The 20,414-nt window shown below is 44.3% G+C and overlaps 1 protein-coding gene across 11 annotated transcripts in view; it reads left to right on the top strand.

Moving 5' to 3' along the window:
- Positions 1-20,414, top strand: part of ADGRF5 (adhesion G protein-coupled receptor F5) — a 111,384-nt gene that overhangs the window by 78,638 nt on the left and 12,332 nt on the right. For 8 of the 11 annotated variants that reach the window (XM_032650270.1, XM_032650269.1, XM_032650275.1 and 5 more), the window contains 8 exons: positions 840-982; positions 4,746-4,967; positions 5,944-6,147; positions 11,374-11,544; positions 13,356-13,475; positions 13,628-13,837; positions 17,512-17,724; positions 19,713-19,865. In XM_032650270.1, coding sequence (XP_032506161.1) covers positions 840-982; positions 4,746-4,967; positions 5,944-6,147; positions 11,374-11,544; positions 13,356-13,475; positions 13,628-13,837; positions 17,512-17,724; positions 19,713-19,865 — 1,436 coding nt within the window. The remainder of the gene's footprint in view (positions 1-839; positions 983-4,745; positions 4,968-5,943; positions 6,148-11,373; positions 11,545-13,355; positions 13,476-13,627; positions 13,838-17,511; positions 17,725-19,712; positions 19,866-20,414) is intronic. The other 3 variants (XM_032650277.1, XM_032650276.1, XM_032650279.1) reach the window with 1 other exon arrangement.

Below are 20,414 nucleotides of genomic sequence, written 5' to 3'. Positions count from 1 at the left end.
AACTGGGTCATTTTTATCCAATGGCAGATACCAAAACGTTAGTGAAAAAGCAAAAGCCCGTTAGAAGGGCACCATCTGGGATGCCCGGTGGGGGCAGTTTGGTAAAGGTGAAGACAGTGTCAGATTTCCAGGGCTTAAAGTGAAAGGAAATACTGAGAACAGTAGCTCACTCCTTAGAGATGTACCTACTTAGAAGGAAGGTGAGAAGAAGACTTGTGTTCATTCTATGCACGCAAAAATTCTGCAAACAAAGATGTGGGATACATTTGCCATCTAGGGAAGTCAGAAATACAAAAATGAAATAAAGTCATACATGCATTGACGCCTTTGTTAAAAAAAGTTAGCCAGCTAGCCATGGCCACAGAGTTGCACACTGTCATGTGAAGGCATCCCTGTGGGCACCGGGCAGCCCTAAGTGTGTTTGCACAGTGTTTCAAAAAGTTAGTTGCCAATTAAAAAACGAAGAATGTTTACAGAAACGTTGAGGATTTTGGCTTCACTGGATATTCAGCATAGCTGGTAACCTGGGCCAGCAGACTGTGTGACAACAGTCTCTACCTTGTGGCTTATATCCTTTGACCCATTTGTAGGATTCAATTCACTCCGCCCCATCTGGCTCTTCCAGTCATTGATGTTACCCGTCTGCAGACACTTGCGTGTTCGAGCCCTGCCTCAGGCTTTCAGCTAGAGCTTAGAAACAGGTTGGATTTCAGTGGACCCTTGAAGATAAAGTCCCCAGGCTCTTCCTGCCATTTTGTTTTCTTATGCAAATAAACCGTAAGGATCTAGACTCTTCCAGATCACTTACTGCTTTACTGAACTGAGTGGTCTCCATCCAGGCCTGGAAGTGTGGTTGTGGCGTATGAAGTCACGACAACGGCAGCGCCACCTGAATTAATGCGCAAAGCAAACGAGCAAGTAACACAGAACCTCAGTCAGACCTACAAGATGGACAGCAGTTCCTTCCAGGTTACTTACAGCAGTAAGTAGAACATCGCTACATTTTCCCAATATGTAGATTCTACTTAGATATGGTAACGGCATTTATCATGACGCTTAAGCCTGGGAAATCACATTACAGTGTCCTCCGTGGAGAGAGACTCTCCAGGTCCTGGCGTAGAGTTTTGGTACCTTCTCCCCATCTTAGGCCTGTTCAGAGCCTCCTTACCCTGCTAATATCACTGTGACTGGGGAAGTAGGGGGCGGATCCCAGGAGGAAGAGATTTTACAAGGGGGCCGCAGAGCCATCTGGGTTTATGGATTTTTTTTTAAATTAACAGACCCAAAACATCCAAAAAAGTAGAACTAACGTTGTGGTGGTGGAAGTGGGGGATATTCATGAAATGCATTGATATTGACTAGGGGGACCATTGTTACTTTAGAGCAGTAGTTCTCAGAGTGTGACCCCCAGACCAGCAGCTTCAGCAGCACCTTGGTACTTGTTAGGAAAGCAAATTCTTGGGACCACCCCAGACCAACCTGGGCTAATCTGTTTCGGCAAGCCCTCCGGGTGATTCTGATGCATGGAAAGTTTGAGAAACACTGCTTTGGATCAGATGTAGCAGTGGTGAGAGTCCTGGTATTGTAGATGTTCTCCCTCATTTCACAAATGGGGTATAGAGTTGAGCTCTGTTGTGTAATTAGGTGGGTGGATCGATTGTTACTTGGGGGATAGAAAGGGGAGCCAACTGAGCAGAGATTTGATGGACCAGTACTGGCCGGTAGATGTTCTGTCTAACTCAGGTCCGTGGTTCCAGAGTGAAGGTGACTCCTCTTTGGAACAACACAGTTCACCGTGGGGAGGGCACTGAAGGGATTGTCTGAGGCACAGGCGGAAGGAAAAGTGCCCCTTCTCAGGAGTCAGACCATCCTTACAACAGGTCCATACTCTTTCTCTCTACGTTCGCTGCTAATATTTTTAGACATTGGATCATTTTTTAAAATAAAATATTGAAAGGGATATACACAACAGTAAGAAAGTGCTACGACATAAGAAAGAGAAAAACAGCAAGATAAAAATTCAGAATGAATAAGGCAGCAACCACATAGATGAAAACTGAGAAATCCAAGGCAGAGAAATAAGTGGCCTCCAGGTGCGGGCTCACACGGAAGTAATCCCAGCATCGCCAACCCCTTCCTCACCCCTAATGCCATCCCACCAACCGGCAGGTGCTTTGGCCTGAAAAAATTTTTTTCTTTATGGTTCTGAGGGCACAGGAGAATAGCAAGCTCTAGCATACATGAGCTTCAATTATGATGACTCTTTCCCCCAAATTTCAATTCTGCTGAATATAGTCAGCCATTTACAGGAATAAGTATCCAGCAGTTTTCCTGACCGGTGGCTGACAGTCAGTCCAAAACCACAAAAGTGCTCTAGTGTCTGTGGCTTATTCTTCCAAAGAGCCTTGAAGTTGTTGTGAATGACACTCGATGCCCCTTTTTGCAAGAGAATCTACATTCATCCCTGTCCTTGATTTGCACAGCCTTAGACCAATGACCATGAACTATGTCCCATGCAATTCCACCCCCGGCAGCTTAAATACCAGCCTGCTCTCCATAGGGTTAGTGGGGTTTATCCAAAATACAAGGATCCAAAAAAGTCAAGTAGCTGAGTAGTTTTTTTTTTTTTTTTTGGCTGCGCAGCATGTGGGATCTTAGTTCCCCGACCAGGTATCGAACCCATGCCCCCTGCATTGGAAACGCAGAGTATTAACCACTGCACCGCCAGGGAAGTCCCTGGGTGGGTTTTTCTTAAATTATAATTTTATCTGGTGGCAAGAGTGAGGGGTGCAGGGGAGAGGAAGAGAAAAAGAAAGAAAAATGCTGAATGAATGAGGTGGTATCAGGAAATTATTTTTAAGTCCATCTTCATGAAACTATTTCAGGAAAGGCACATGGCAGTCTTCAGAATGGTCCCTTTTAGTTTGCCATATATTAATCCTCTAGTGATGTTTGACCAATCAGCAGGGTCCCTTAACCAGAACGCCCCTTTCTTTCATCACTCCCAATATATTTATGATCAATTCCACATAACCACGGAAAACCGGCAGTTTTCCGGATCCTTGTAATTAGCAATGGTGCTAATGAAAAGCGGGCACGGTTATTGTACCTTTTCTATGTTAAAACCAGTGTTTTACACATTTTTCATCTTCATACATCCTGTGAGGTAGATACTATTATCGCCATTTTACAGGTGGGGAAATGGAGGCTTCGATTTAAATCATTTGCTCAAGGCCACATAGTAAGTAACATAAGTTTCTGTGCCTTCCTGGTCAGTTCACTACAGGAAATATTCACAGATGGCCTTGCTTCCTAATAGTTGAATGCAATTTTCTGAAATCTTATTTTATCCAGGAGCCTATAAAACGGGATAAGAAATATTTAGATACCTTGATATTTTGACCAGAACATCAGAGCACCCTAAATTAATTGGATGGTATTTTAGTCCCATGTTTACAGTACGGACAGGGTGTGGCGTGGGCATAAAGAACCTTCCAAAAGAGGAGTTGCCAAACCTCCTTCCCCAGCTCCTCTGATTTTCTCGACACATGGAGCTCATGAAGGACATAGCACAGCTTAGAGGGAAAAATCTGTATGTTGTGTAAACAAGGGACAGCCATAAAAACACACACAAAAACAGCAAATACCATGTTTTCATTTCTGTCTGTGAAATGGCTTAATACCAGGGTTCCCCAGAATTTTACTGTGAAAACAATAAGAATAGTTACTATTCCTCCAAATCACCTCCCGTGGTAGTGCTCACTGCTCCTGTTTTCCAGACAAGGGAGCTGAGGCTCAGAGATGCTAAGCAAGTTCCCCAGGGCCACACAGCTATGCCTGGTACAGAACCAGGATTCAAATACAGACCTGTGTATCTCATAAGCTCCCACTCTTATGGGCCCATGGGTGTTAGGTCTTTAAAAACATTCTTATTTCCCAAGCATACTTTATTGTAAAAAATTAATTATTTTCCCACTCTTAATTCATCAAAGACAGAGGACAGAGCTTTCAGTCAGCATGAGGTATCAGTGATCAGTAAGAAGCAGTTGATATCTTTCAAATCAGTAGCAAAGAAACTTGATGTTTAGGTTAGCTGGGGTGGCTTTTTCATAAGCAAATGTGCAATTTCCTACCAGACTATTTAAAATTTTTTTTGCATTTTTATTTTATTTTATAAATGTTATTGAAGTATAGTTGATTTACAATGTTGTGTTAATTTCTCCTGTATAGCAAAGTGGTTCAGTTATACATATATATTACACATTCTTTTTCATGTTCTTTTCCATTATGGTTTATCACAACTATATTGAATATAGTTCCCTGTGCTATACAGTAAGACCTTGATGTTTATCCATCCTGTATATATTAGTTTGCATTTGCTAAACCCAAACTCCCAGTCCATCCCTCCCCTCCCCCCCCTCCCCCTTGGCAACCACAAGTCTGCTCTCTATGTCTGTGACAGATTATTTGAAATATTGAAGATAGCTTTGGGATCCCCATTAGTACCATTGAGGACTGTTAAGTGTGCAAAGATCCCAAACTGGGAATCATGTCCCTAGTAGCTGGCAGACTGTCACTCTGGGGCCTCAGATCCCAGCTGCCCAGGGGTGGAGTGAGGAAGACGCGTTGCCTTATTCACCACCATGGAGACCTCTCGAGAACCCCAGTGGTGGTGGCATTCAGGGAGTAGCATTAATCCCGTTTATTTGCTTTGGGACCCTAATACCTTTTGTTTGGGTTTCCAGATGAAACGAAGTTCTCCATCACCCCAGAAATCATACTTGAAGGGGATACAGTAACTCTGATGTGTGAGAATGAAGTTTTGTCCTCCAACGTATCCTGGCAGCACGTGGAAACAGGCTTCGACATCCAGAACAGCAGCAGATTCTCCGTCTACACCTACGTGCTCAACAACATGACCTCCGTGTCTCGCCTCACCATTTACAACATCACGCAGGATGACGCGGGTGGGTTGCCATCCAGTAACCAGGGCGAGGAAAGGAGTGAAGGTCTAAGAGAGAATCAAACCGTGGTGGTGTGTGTAGGTAGCCTTTTCCTCTTCAAAAAGAAGTCACCAGGCTCAACTTTTCAAAACTGAAAATTAATCCCATGATGAAGGAGCCAAGCAAATTCAGCCTTGGGAGACAAATGTAATTTTCCACATTTACTGAAGCTTATGAGTTGGAACCTAAGACAAAAAGTAAACTCCTTTCTTTAACATTTAAAAAAAATTTAGAAGAGCCTTGTTGGGGTAGAATTGACATAAAATAAGCTGTACATATGTGAAGTGTATAATTTAATAAGTTTTGACATGTGTGTATACCCGTACAACTATCACCACAATCAAGGTAGTGAACATATGGGTGCCTGCTCTCCTCCCCCCCATTTTCTTGTCCTCTGTTTTAATCCCTCCCACTTGTCCCTCCCCAGCAACCACAGAAGCATAAGTTTTGTACCTGACATTCTATAATTTAATAGCCCCATCGTAACCCAGATGTCAACAGGAGTATCTCTTTTTCTCTGAATGAGAAACTGGGCTGCAGACACATGGGTTCTATCGTATGTTTGTTGACTCTGACCTGCCACAGAGTTAAATAGGATGCCAAAATTGTCCATGATCTCCTGATTCTCCAAGGTTTTCCCATTTTCCCTTTCTACCTCAGAAGCATCCCCACACTTCTTTGCTTACTAGCGAGGACTCAGATTTCTGCTCTTTCCTGAGAACAGCTCTCTACTCTTTGACCTTATGGCATCAGAAATACCTGCCTTGACCTTCTGCACTTCCTGAATGTTCCTTTAGGGTTGTTTAGACCAAGTCTCAGATGCTTTTGAAAGCCATGTTTCATGAATTACCATGATGACACGTGAGATGAGGCTATCATTCTTCTAAGGAAATAGACATGTGTAATAGTAATAATAAATGCCTTTGTGTATTCGATACAGGTGAATATATTTGCAAACTGACATTAGATATTTTTGAATATGGGTCCAGAAAAAAAATAGATGTTACATCCATCCAGATTTGGGCAAATGAAGACATGAAGGTGATGTGTGACAACAATCCTATGTCTTTGAGCTGCTGCAGTGAGATGATGGCGAATTGGAGCCAAGTTGAATGGAAGCAACAGGGGTCTGTAAGCATTCCAGGTGAGACTGTTAGAAGCCCTTCTGCAAACAGGTTTGTGCCTCTTGGCCAAGTAAAAATGGGAGATGCGGTCGGTGAAAGAGCAAATGTCAGGTGGCTGGGTTTTTTTCCAGACTGAAAAAGTATGAGGTTTGATGCCAGCTCCAGCTTAGCCGTTCTAAAACAAAATTCCCAAAATATACACACACAAGTTTCATGCTTGGGTTGTAGACAAGATTCTGGCAGAGAAGACCCAAGAGGGAGTGACGGGGTGATGCAGGTGCATGGTGTCTTGCCTACAGACAAGACACGCCTTGTCCCCACCGCCCTCTCCTTTCCCTCTTCAGCAGAGAGCCGAGGATGAGGTCATTGGCTTTGCTTTGGGGTCTGACTCCAAGAGTCTCATTCCTGTGTCTCTCCTCTTGGTGTCTGTCCTTCCCACTTCTCTGCCTTTGTCACCATGTATCTTTCTGTATTATCTGACTCCATGCCTCTGGTTTTATATCTTTCTCTGTCAACCTGTGTGTCTGTCAACCAATGTCAATTTCCAATCCTGTTTGCAGATCTATCACTGGAAATTCCCCACCTTCCAGTTTACGCTGGTGAATGACAAGAAGAAATTAAAATAGCATTGGTGATTCTGTTTTGTATACTAGTTTATGATCAACCAATTTTTAAATTATTTATTTTTGGCTGTGTTGGGTCTTCGTTTCTGTGCGAGGGCTTTCTCTAGTTGTGGCAAGCGGAGGCCACTCTTCATCGCGGTGCGCGGGCCTCTCACCATCGCGGCCTCTCCCGTTGCTCAGCACAGGCTCCGGACGCGCAGGCCCAGCGGCCATGGCTCACGGGCCCAGCCGCTCCGCGGCATGTGGGATCCTCCCAGACCAGGGCCCGAACCCGCGTCCCCCGCATCAGCAGGCGGACTCCCAACCACCGCGCCACCAGGGAAGCCCCGATCAACCAATTTTTAAAAGATATGTTATCACTTTTAATCCCACTTAAACTTGACCACAAGTTTGAAGCTAGCATTTTTTTGCCTCCCATTTTCAAATAAGGAAATCGAGGTTCAAATGAAGTGACTTATCCAAGATTGTCATAATTAGGAAAAGAAAACAATTGGGACTCACCTTGTTTCACAGCCTTCGCCTTGGTCAAACTATATCACACATGCCTGGTGAGCCAGCACTAGAGTGACTTGATCCGGCAGAATTTGTATTGAAACAGAAGACTGTTTTCTGCCTAGAAACCTCACATAACAAGATCCAATCTTTCCCTTAAGAAATGACAGTATTATTTGCTCACCTTTTTTTCTGATTGTTTGTTTGTTTGTTGCGGTACGCGGACCTCTCACTGTTGTGGCCTCTCCCATTGCGGAGCACAGGCTCCGGACGCGCCGGCTCAGCGGCCATGGCTCGTGGGCCCAGCCGCTCCACAGCATGTGGGATCTTCCCGGACCGGGGCACGAACCTGTGTCCCCTGCATCGGCAGGCGGACTCTCAGCCACTGCCCACCAGGGAAGCCCTTGCTCACCTTTTTTAGTAAAAAATCCTTAAAGGAAAATGTGGCTTTACCCATGAAATACATCAGTGTGGTGGAGCTTTTATTTTATAAAGCCACTGCTATCAGACATTATTAAATCATAAATAAAATAAGGATCAATCTGGATGTAACGTTTTCTGAGCACATCTAGTTTGAAAAGCACATTTGTTTTCTACCTTAAAGCGCTCCAGAGAATGGGAAAAGCATCTGGTAACTGTTGAACATGCTGACATATGGTCCATTTAGTCACTTCCCTAATTTTTAAGGAAGAGGAGGTGTAGACATCCTGGAGGAACTGCCAGATGGGAGAAGGACCTTGCACAGTTCCCGGAGAACTGACTTAGACGCTTTCAACTGTGAGAGGTGAAGAGCCTCGCCATCTGGCAAGAGAACCAGGAAGTCTGCCATGCAGATGCTCAGGAACCTCGCTGTGGCCACCGCTGCTACAGACATTCGTAATGCCCAGGGTGGGCTGGACCGACCGGCAGAACAGTGGATTTCCTGCCACAGGGCTGGCCGCCGGGGGCCTGCAGGGTCGTTTCTCTGATGAATTTAGCCCCTGCTTTCAACACCCTGCCCTCCTTCCGTCTCCCTTGCCGCCCCCTCTCTGCGGCAGTCTTTCTCCAGATTCCACCAGTTCTTCTATCACCCGTTTTTCCAGCTCAGCAGAAAGCAGTCTAGCTAGATAATTCACCCCAAAGCATCTAGAAGTGAATGTATTACATCTTCTCAGAAACGGTTGCACTGGATTTTCAAAGCACTTGCGGCAAAGGATAAGACAGAAAGGAAGTAATCTGCAGTGACAATTTCTAGCTTTAAGAAGGCGGTCTTTTTCGAATAGGGAGGGCTTTCTGAGGCTATTTCAAATCATGGGGCATGGGGTGATGATATAAACGGTAATGGTAACAGAAGTAATAGTGTTAATAGTACTAGTAGTAATAACAGAGGTACTAATAGTCATTAGTGCAGCTTCTGGTTCGCCTGTACTTAGCGCTAGCTTTGCCTGTACGGGAAGGTACTGACCACTTGGGGAAATTTAAAGGCAACAGCGTTTGTATCCTCACCATAGCTCTTGTTATGTGATGATGAAAAAATAACAGTCTAATTCCCTCTTTGACAGAACAGTTTCCAGACGAGTTCGTCAACTTCTTCTTTGCCCTGCCTACCACTGACATTTTTTTTTTTTTTTGCGGTACGCGGGCCTCTCACTGTTGTGGCCTCTCCCGTTGCGGAGCACAGGCTCCGGATGCGCAGGTTCATGGCTCACGGGCCCAGCTGCTCTGCGGCATGTGGGATCTTCCCCGACTGGGGCACGAACCTGTGTCCCCTGTGTCCCCTGCATCAGCAGGCGGACTCTCAACCACTGCGCCACCAGGGAAGCCCTAATTGTGTGTTATTATTTATGCTTCTGTGCCATCTGAAATGTTACGTTTGTAGCCCAGTAGGACATAAGTAAGAGATAAGTGAGACTTTTTTTTTCTTTATTGAGCAGAAATCGGCCTTGTGGCCTTCAAGTCACATTGTAAAGGGCCGCTAGAGACAGGCCTGCCTCGGGGGCTGAGGCGAGACCTAGAGAAGCAGCTAGAAGTGGCAAACAGCCCCATCAGAGGCGGCCTCTCCCAGCCTGGCTGCCCCTCAGGGTGTCCACAGTTGTCTTTTGAAAAAGACCAGCTGTCAAGGTTCCTCCTGAGAGCCACTCGTTCACAGTCTCCACGTTTGGGCTCCAGGCAATTTAATTTTCTTCAGTTTCACAGGAGATGTTATTGTGAGAACCACGGATTTCATCCCATCCCTCGTCTTCCACATGAGGAGACTGAGGCTTTCCGTGAGCTGCCCACCATCTCCCCGAGTGCACCAAGGGTCCCCTCCTCATCCACTGCTCTGTCTCCTACCCCTCTGTGCCTCCCTCTGTGTTCCTAATGGTGCCGTAGACAAATCTGATTTTAAATAGTGATTTCTCTACTTGTAGGAATGCACACAAAATTGGGCTTAAAAAAGGAAAAAGAAAAAAAAAGAACTTGAGCCCAGTCTTCTACTGTAGAAAAATTAGCCTTACAACCCGTGCTTTCCAGTAAGGCAGAATCTGGTCCTGAAGAGCTTTCATTCCAGCTCTGCCCTGTTCCTACTGCAGAGTAAATTGGGTCATCTTGACTCTGAGAACTTCATCTTTTTTCTTCTTTTTTTTTTTGGCTGCGCCGCACAGCTTGCGGGATTTTAGTTCCCTGACCAGGGATTGAACCTGGGCAGTGGCAGTGAGAGCACTGAGTCCTAACCATTAGATCGCCAGGGAAGTCCCAGACCTTCATCTTTTAAATAGTGACAATGGTACCCACTTTGCAAGACTTTTGAGAGGAGGAAAAAAAAGATAAATGTCAACATTTAAAACAGAGTTGCATACTTTGCATCTGCCACAATAACTGCTTTCTGGTAAGGATGAAAGCTTTGCAAACCATGCCTTTATGTATCCTCAGTGTCGTGGGCAATTTTCACTGGATATTATTTAACCTTGAGCCGCTGCTAGGTTAACTGCCTACCAGCTCTACTCCAGAAAACAGAGCGCGAACTTATAGGCTGCATTCAGTAACTTCCATTGTTCTGCAGTCAAGGGAGAGGAGCGATAAAGGATGGAGTGAGGTCCTGGAGGAATTAGAGAAAGTAGGTTTTCCAAAAATAAGTAGAGGGGTGAGCCTTGGAGAGGAAAGGGACATTTGTACCTATGAACTAGCAGGTAACTTACTCAAGGTGGGAAATCAGTTTGGTATTCTGAACAACCAGTTTGGGGACTGGGGAGAAAAGCTGGTGACTTATCAATCAAAATATTTTAAATATCATTGATCATCCAGCCAAGGCTGGATGGAGTTCATCAGAAGGGGTTTTTTTTTTTTCTTTAATTTTTGGAAGATTGCCAGTGTTTGAAGAATGCCTGGCAGAAGTACATTGCAGAAGGCAGGGCTGGAGGAGAGAGAGTGAAAGAACCGAACCAAAAAAAAAAATGGCCAAGAGGCTGTTATAGAGCCACAGGCAGGATGGCTTGGAGGGCACAGCGTCTTGGGAATGGAAGGGAAGATAGCGAAGAACAGCTATTCTGAAGGGTAAATTGCTGTTACCCTGAGAAAGCATGACGTTGAAGCTTCCACTAAAACATATATACTAATAAGAAGGAACGAGTTATGAAAACAGGTCTCAAATGAGATGAATATCAGAGTCCGTGTCCTATTTCTTCCTCCTTTCAACAATAATAATAGTCAAAATAATCTGACATTTTGTTCCTTCCAGTTGAAGTCATATCCAAACACATGGCTTCCTTGTTTATTTTTCACACTCCAACTACCGTCACGAAGGGTCTTTGTTAGGGGTCGGCCCCAGCCAGGCACTGTTCTAAGTGTTTACACAGTAACTCCTTTTACCTGACTACAATCCCAGGTCACAGCTGTTATTTATTCTCATTTTACATCTGGAGAAACTGAGGCACAGGGTGGTTTAGCGACTTTCCCAGTAACACCCTACTGGTAAGTAGTAACGTTGGAATCTGCAGCTGGGCCACCTGGATCCTGAGGTGGCAGGGCTAACATTACACCATCCTGCCTCTCCATTCAAAGAGAAGAAATTGAATGAAATAAGAATTCTTTTTCACTGATTTGACTTCTCTGCTACCAAATCAGACAGTCAGCCAACGGTGACAGTAAAAAAAACCTCTTATGTTGTTGCAGGAAGCCCTGAAACAGACACAGACCCTCGCTGCAGCAGATACACCCTCATGGCCAATGGCACTCAGTGTCCGAGCAGATTGTCTGGAACGACAGTGATCTACACGTGTGAGTTCATCAGCGCCCACGGAGCCAGAGGCAGTAAAGACATAAAAGTGACGTTCATCTCTGTGGGTAAGGACTCTTTCACTAGAATTTTTTGCCTTGCACTTCAAACTAAGGGCTGCCAATCAACTGGGAATATCCATGAGCAGTAAAGCAGGGCCTTCCATGGTAGTGAGAGTATGATTGGGGTCAACCTCAGAATGGGATTTCCATCTCTGCCATTTAAATTCTTACGAAGTCTTTAAAAGCAGGAAGGGTAGGGGTAAGAAACAGCGGTTGCGGGGAAGGAACAGCCTGCAGTGGATGGGAAGTAGGGTTTCCCACTCAGATTAGTCACTGAATGAGGATAACACCGCTAATTTCCCACTTTTTCCTCCCATAATCCCATTCTGCCTCCCTTGAATTCCAATAGCCTGGCTCACTCCCTACCATCCCTCACCCCCTCTTTCTCTCCCATTTCATCTTTTCCAGAGAGAATGCTGCAGGAAGATTTAAGAGTCTGGTGTTTTGTGATTATTTTACAGTTGTTACAGATGGGTTTTTAAAAATATTTTAAGTAATTCTAGGCCTCTTAAAAGTATCATTTCTTCTGCTCATATCATAAAGCATTATAACTTCATCCCTATCTGCCAAAGTGGGGCAGACAAACGTGTTTTTCTACCCACCCATCATACAAAAACAAACTATTATATTTAGATAAATCCTCAGTTCCCCTTTCTGAACAATTTGGAGAAAGGACTGAGATAAACATACTTGTTACTCTTGTTTCCGTTTTCTACTATCGTGACTTAGCACTTTACAAAGATCAAGGTTAGATTTATCTGAAACATTATTACTATAGAAAAGTTCAGGGTCTTTTGAGGTATTTGCAGTTTTCTAGAATGAGAGCAGTTATACTCTGCAAGTTTTAACTCAGAGAGTTGTGTTGATTCTGTGGGCTTTTGTCTGTCTCAGGGATACGCTTAGTCTTCGCTGAAAACCACTGGTCTGGTAGTTTGATTCTCATCTGGAATCAAGAGAACCAGATTGAGGCTTCCATGCGCCTTTTCCTTTCCACCCTCAGAAACAACTCAGCCTTAGAAAACCATCTCAAGATCTTTATAGCCAGGGAGGGCAACATGAGGGGCGTATGAATCCCTTCTCTGTGACTTTGGGGCTGCATCTGAACATTTGAATCCCAACTTCTGGAGGGTACTATGGAAAGTCCTGATTTCTTTTGTTTATGACTAAGAATAAGATTTCACACTGATTGGAAAAGCTGGCCAGCATCTGTGGGCTCAAGGTATCACATTGTTCACGTAGAGAAGACGGAGTGAATGGCATTTTGAAATGACAGCTATGCTCAAAGAGGAGTAGAAAGAGAACCAGAGGCAAAACCAGTAGAATGTTCATAGAAGCTTTTATTTATAAGGGTCTTGTTAACAGTTTCAGTGACTAGTTCCTCATGAACTTACAAGGATATTCTCAGAAATAGGAGTAAACAGGGACATAAATAGGGTGCCTGTACTTCCCAGCCCGGGTATAATTATTTGGGCAGTAAACGCTGTGATCCCTGTACTTAACATGTAATTCCAAAAACCACTCGTCTGCTTGGAAAGCACTGGCTGGGTACTGGACCCAGTGCTAATGCTGGGGATGTGAAAACGCAGATGAGAGGGTCCTACTCTTAAGGGGCTCACATTTTTATGGAGAAGAGATACAGAAGAAAGAAATTAAAATACAGTATGGTATTTTTTGAAGTTATTTTAAAAGAGTAGAGAATGGTGTGGTTATAAGAACTGAGCCATTGAGTCCCCCTTGAGGTGCCTGGAAAAGGTTGGAGGGGAGTTTGGGTTAAGTCGACACCGTAGTTTACAACCTTTTGCCCTGCTGATCATTAGGAGATAATTCCAGCCACAAAGGGGAAGTGCGCGAGTTCCCAAGGCATGTGACGGAAATGGGTACAGTTCAGAGCACCACCGAGAACAGCCTAGAAACAAGTAAAGCTCCGGAGCAGCAAGGTACCAATCCCACATTGACCCTAGTAGAGTCAGGACAGCCCATGCTTTCTGTCTCTATGTGAAATTTCACTCAGGTGTTGATATCACCGGAAAGACTAAACATTTTACTTGTTATTGGTTTTCTTTTGTCTGTTTTGTTTGCATTCTTTTAGCCAACCTACAAATAACCCCGGACCCAATTTCTGTTTCTGAGGGACAAAGCTTTTCTATAAAGTGCATCAGTGATATGAGTAACTATGATGAGGTGTACTGGAACACTTCTGCTGGAATTAAAATATACAAAAGGTTTTATACCACGAGGAGGTATCCTAATGGAGCAGAGTCGGTGCTGACAGTCAAGACCTCGACCAGGGAGTGGAACGGTGAGTGAAAGCCCAGATACACTGGACCCTGATACCTGGACCCCTGGAAACACATTGTAATCATTGCCATCCACGGAAGGCCTGCCCTGGGCCATGCCTGTGCCAGCCACTCTGTATGACGTATGTACTCACACTAAATGCAACAGCCTTCCGGGCGAAGATGTCACTATTCCCATTTTACAGATGTGCAAAGTGAGCCTAGGTTTCCACAATTTAAGCTGTAGAGCCAGGATTAGAACTAGTCTCTTTGATTCTAGAGTCTGTGCTTTGCCATTAAGTTAAGAGGATTTTTTTTTATTGAAGCATAGTTAATCTACAATGTGTTAGTTTCAAGTGTACAGCAAAGTGATTCAGTTTTATACACACACACACACATACACATATACTTTTTTAGATTCTTTTCCATTATACGTTATACAAGATATTGAGTATAGTACCCATGCTATACAGTAGGTCCTTGCTGTTCATCTATTTTATATGCAATAAGTCCCCTACACATGACCGAGTTCCGTTCCGAGAGCACGTTCGTAAGTCCCATTTGTTCATAAGTCCAACAAAGGGAAGCCTAGGTACCCAACTAACACAATCAGTTATATAGTACGGTACTGTAATAGGTTTATAATACTTTTCACACAAAAAATACATAAAAAACACAAAAAATAAAGCAAACATTTTTAATCTTATGGTACAGTACCTTGAAAAGTACAGTAGTACAGCACAACAGCTGGCATCCAGGGACAAGTTCGCATCTTTGAAAGTTCACAGCTTAAAGGATCGTATGTAGGGAACTTACTGTATTAGTGATTTGTACATGTTAATTCCAAACTCTTAGGAGGATTGTTTTTTTAAAGTATTTTTACCAGACTCTTGTGTTTTACCCAACTGAGGTATAAAAATTCTGCCTAAAGATTTTATATGCCTAGTTCCAAAGGGGTACAAAACACGTTTTTGTTTTCTACTTATCCCTAGACATTGTTTAGGTTGGGAGGAAATGCAAATTTTTGAAAGAAAAGGGAATTTGATAGAATTGCTTCAATAATAGCTGACATTTCTTGAGCTGTTGCTATGTGATAGATATTGTTTTACGCATTTAAGTGTATGAATTAATTTAAAACAATAAACCTAGAGGAGAGTGCTATTATTTATTTATTTTTTTGTAAACAGTCATTTATTTGGATTCATAGTTTTACAAAGGGAATTCTCTCCCACCTTGTAGTAGCAGAACGATATAGTCCCATTTAGATCGTCATATAGGTCAGCCTTCTTTAGGGAGATGTTTAAACATATAGTATATAACTTTAAAATGCTGTAAAGTTACCACAGAAATAAAATAACAAAACTACCTAATCGTTCTACCTCTCTCTCCATCCTCCCTGCCCCTGTACACCTGGGTCTGGGAGATTTGCCTTATCACTCAAAAAAGTCTCAAGAATAATGGTCACTGCTTAGGTCGCACGGGTAAGATTACAGCCAGAGATGAAAAGACCACACATCCATAAGAAGCAGTATCCCAGTCAGGCATCTGAAAGGGCAGAGAGGTGGCGCTGTGCAGGCTGAGTAGCAGGCTCTTCAGTGGGGAGATGAGCACCTGCCCTGCCTCCTCCGTGTTCACCGTAGACACATGCAGGGAATATACCGGCCACCTGCTCCTCAGGGAGGGGCACGATGCCAATCACACTGTCTAAACAAGCGGCACCACCCGCTTTATTTACACAGAGGAAATGCTCGATAGTAACAGTATCATCCATGCCTCCCTCCCCCCCAAGACCATTCTCCTGAATGACCTTCTAAAGCAGAGGTCTTACATTCCCCTACTCCAATATACTCACCTCCTGAAGATACTTCGTTATATGTCATTTCAAGATGCTTCCAGAACCAAACCCTCACAAAGACGTTTAGACTTGGTTCCTGATAACTTGTTTACCTTCAGAGTCCTGGGTAGAGAGCAAACCAGGCTGCAGATTTAACTGCGCGGTCCTATCCGGGCACTGAGCCCAAGGGCTGTTAGGGAGCTGTCCTAAGCCCGGATTCCGGTCATCGGTTACATCTCGGAAAGGAACTCTATAGAGTTGTGGGCAATGACCCACTGGCCCTGAGAAGCCTCGGTGCGAAGCTGACTCCAGGAGTCCTTGTCATTCTTTTCGCTGTCCCAGGAGAACACAGGAATAGGACAAGGGCTTTGCTTCACTGCTTCTTTGTTTGCTCCACTCCAGGAATCGAGAGTGCTGTTATTATCTCCATTTCACAGATGAGGAAACTGAGGCCCAGTGAGGTTAAGGAAACTACCTGAGGTTATACGTCTAGTAGACAGCAAAGTCAAAGGGAAACAGAGACTGTGTTGCTACAGAGGCCAACTCTTCACTACTCTATTCTAAAGCTTTTCATTCATTATAAGCATAATCAGTCCAGATCCTGTGAGTTCTTTACTTTTTCATATAAGGCCCAGGCAACATTGTAGAAATAACTACTTATTATCTGGCTGGACTTGGTAGGTACAATCAGGAAATGGGAGTCTTTTTCTCCTGTGCTGAACTCACGCAGGAGAGTTGCTCTGCCCAGCTGCCCTTTCCTACTCTCAGGCAATAACTTAGGAAGAGCTGTGACTGTTCTGGTCACACTGAACTATTAAACAGTCCCAGACTCAGGTGCTAAAAATCATCCATTCTCATCTAAATCAACTACACTCTTCTTTTATATTCAATGTAAATGTCCCCTCCCTCCCAATGGGAATCAGAAAGCGTTCCCTCTCTGTTCTCGTTCTACGTGTTTTTCCCTCTGGCTAGCAGCTACAGTCGGGGCAAAGAGAAGGAATGTCAGGGACACTGAAAGGTCCTACTTAACTGTAGATGCTGTTATCATCTTCCACTGTCCCGACAACAGCTGATCCAAAGGTGGTTCATCCTCTGACGGGCTCTGGTGTGAAGCCCCGTAGGAAAAGTTCCTTTCATGAAGCTCAACCCAAGCCCTGTCCACAGTCCGCTCTGCTTCACCAAGCACTGGGCGTGCAGGCAACTCCTGCTGCAGCCTTCTCTTTTCACTCCTGCAAAGTCGGCCCGCTCTCCTCTTTAGACTTTTCTAGATAAGAGTCAGACATCTAATCTCAGAGTCCACAGACCAAGCTCTCCCAAGAACTCACAGTCAACCTCTCTCCCTCCCTCCCCACTTCCTCCCCACATTCCTTAGTGGTGCCACGAGGTCCCAGACCAGAGGCACCTAACTCCCTTAAAGATGGGGAAAGGGGGCCTCGCAAGACCACAGTGCTCTATTTCCCTCTCACTGGCAACTTTCTTCAAAGAACTCCCCATCCCAGCACACACCAAAATTCGCATTCCGCCCCCGCTGCAACCCCAACTAAAGAAAGAGCCTTGGAGTAGGTTTTGTGAACCAGATTTGAAACTCAATTCCACCCCCAGCAGGCTATGTGACTCTGGATAGCCACTTGATTTTATTCGAAAGTAAGTGAATATTTAGGTGGCGATGAGCTAGTCCTTCAAATGCATAGCAAACCCAGGAGGGGAACCTATGGAGCATTTTCTAGTCCAGGGCCCAGGAGCGGGTACTGTGCCCGTGCCCCAGCTTGACAAGGAAAACCAAGCCTCTTCTCAACTTTCTCAGCAAATGTCTGTTTGGAGCGATGACTTCGTTCCATCTCATCTTGGCTTCCTTCCACTCAGGAACCTATCACTGCATATTTCGATACAAGAATTCATACAGCGTCATGGCCAAAGATGTCACCATCCACCCGCTGCCCCTACAGCCCAATATCATGGTTGATCCTTTGGAAGCTGCCATTCCATGCACAAGCTCCCGTCACATCAAGTGCTGCATTGAGGAGGACAGAGACTACAAGGTCATTTTCCAAGCTGGTTCCTCGTCCTTTCCGGCTGGTAAGATGCCCACTGCTGAATTGTAAGGACACATGATTCCATATATGGCGAGTCTAAAACTTTACTCTTAAAATAGGGGTAAAGAGACAGAGAGGGATTGCTTCAGGGACATAATGTAACAGAGGGAAGCCCATGAGGCTTTATTGCCTTCTATTTTGCTATGTGACCAGTGGCTCATTGGTTTGTGACAACATCTTGAGAGTCTGTGAGGGTGGAGCCCACTGTTTTTAGTGACAGCTGTTGAAGGTAGTGTTAAGTTACCGTCACAAGCCTTCTACGTGCTCAGTAGACTCGATATTCTGATCACCCCTCCCTCTATGCTATGAATCAGCACGCAATAAAAGTATGGCAGGGGCTTCCCTGGTGGCGCAGTGGTTGAGAGTCCACCTGCCGATGCAGGGGACACCGGTTCGTGCCCCGGTCCAGGAAGATCCCACATGCCGCAGAGCGGCTGGGCCCGTGAGCCACAACTACTGAGCCTGCGCGTCCGGAGCCTGTGCTCCACAACGGGAGAGGCCACAACAGTGAGAGGCCCGCGTACAGCAAAAAAAAAAAAAAAAAAAAAAGTATGGCAAAAATCCTTTTAAATGCATAGTTGAGCAGGCAAGAGAGTAAGAGAAATAACCAAGGGTCAAAAACATAGAAGAAAAGAAAAATAGAAGTAATGCTTTAGCTAATGCTGGGGTTTCCCTGAGGGCATCTGCCAATATCAGAAACCTCAGAATCTTTTTTTTTCTTTTTAATTTATTTATTTATTATTTTTGACTGTGTTGGGTCTTCGTTTCTGTGCGAGGGCTTTCTCTAGTTGTGGCAAGAGGGGGCCACTCTTCATCGCGGTGTGCGGGCCTCTCACTATCGCGGCCTCTCTTGTTGTGGAGCACAGGCTCCAGACGCGCAGGCTCAGTAGTTGTGGCTCACGGGCCTAGCTGCTCTGCGGCATGTGGGATCTTCCCAGACCAGGGTTCGAACCCGTGTCCCCTGCATTGGCAGGCAGATTCTCAACCACTGTGCCACCAGGGAAGCCCAGAAACCCCAGAATCTTGAATTTGAATTTGAAGGCTCTGAAGTGTGTGAAAGAAAAGGCCTTGCTCCTCATGCAGTAACTAAGGCAACCTACCCCATCAACACAATGTCAGGACCCTCAGACAATGATATGCTCAGTAAAAGAAGCAGCTAGAAAAACAAAATTCATCTGCCAGAGTTAAGAGCCTCAGCGCTGGGTGGGCAAGAATTTCCCCTGAGAAGTATAACTGTCCTGCCTTCATTCAGATTTGGGGCTTGAATTTATACAACCTATGTGGTCCAATAACTCCAAGCTGAGGAGTAATTAACTTAAAGTAGTCCGTTGGTAGCACTCAGTGGTACCTGGCCAAAAAATTTAAATCCTCTCTGGTAGAAGGTACCCTCCATCCAGATCCCTCAGGATTCCTGTAGATTAAGGTCAACCAAATATGAACTCACAACCACAAATCGTAATGCATGGACACCTTCATGAGGGATTTATAAGCTCATTCATACTTTCAAGAACTGTTCTTTGGGACCTGTGCTTAATACAAAACATAACAGTAGGCAATGAAAAGAAGACAAAAGAAGTGGGGCATATATATCGATATCTAGAAGGGCATATGTCGTAAAAGAAAATACATAGAGCATTAACTATACAAAATGAGCACTACAGATAGAAAGAACAATGGAAGTTCAGAAAAATGGGGATCCCATAAAGACCGGACAATTTAGAGAAGGCTGCATGGTAGGGGGGATATGAAATCAATTTGGGTACCGACCTATTTAAGCGTTTTAACATTCTGTGTTCAACACGCGTGCATTCACTGCTACTTCTAGGCTAGAGGCATTTTGAAAACCACATTAAAGTGAATGTGGCACATTCTTGGGAAAAGTTTGGACAAGTTTATCCACATTGGATGATTTTAACAAAATGTGTGCTTTGAATACTAATGCTGTGACTTCATTCTTTCATTGTACCTTAGCAAAAGAAGTTAACGGAAAGCAAGTGTGCTACAAACACCATTTCGTGGCAAACTCAGTTTCCTGTCCAGAAAATATGGATGTGTTTTGTCACATTACCAATACCGCTAATAATTCAGTCCGGAGCCCATCTATGAAGTTTAATCTGGTTCCTGGTGAGAGCATTTTAAATTATTTTAAAATGTTATAGTCATGAGCAGGGATTCATGTGTTCATTCACTCCCTCATTCATCCATCAATAAATACATGTTAATCACTTTCATGTAGCAAGCCTTGAGCTAAGCATGGGGCTTTGAAAAGAAATAAGCTATGTTTCTTGGCCTCAAGCCTAGGGGAGAGATAAATGTGCTTTTAAAATGTTATCACATATAATGTGGTAGCTTCTAAACTAGAGACAGTTGTGGGTGGTTAGAAGGGGCTGCCTGGTTTAACTATGCTAGTGATTAGGTGGGGAGAAATTGATCAAGAAAGCCTTGCAGATGAAGCCATATTTCCGTACGTAAAAAGAATCAGAAACTATGTAAAAAGGGCTACGTAAAAAGAATCAGAAACTGTCTTTCCCATCCTTTGTCATCACTGAGCCAATATCCCCCTAAATACTATTTTCAAGGTCAAAGGTCGTGATTTGTGGAGCCATCTCTGTAATAACCCATACCGAAGAGCTCTCCTCAGTAGCAACCGAGGGGCAAGTGGATAAAGGATGC

This window comes from Phocoena sinus, chromosome 11 (genome assembly GCF_008692025.1).
Source record: "Phocoena sinus isolate mPhoSin1 chromosome 11, mPhoSin1.pri, whole genome shotgun sequence".
Classification (NCBI taxonomy): Eukaryota; Metazoa; Chordata; class Mammalia; order Artiodactyla; family Phocoenidae; genus Phocoena; species Phocoena sinus.
The sequence above is the reverse complement of the archived record's forward strand: the minus strand, read 5'-3'. Positions and strand labels throughout refer to the sequence as shown.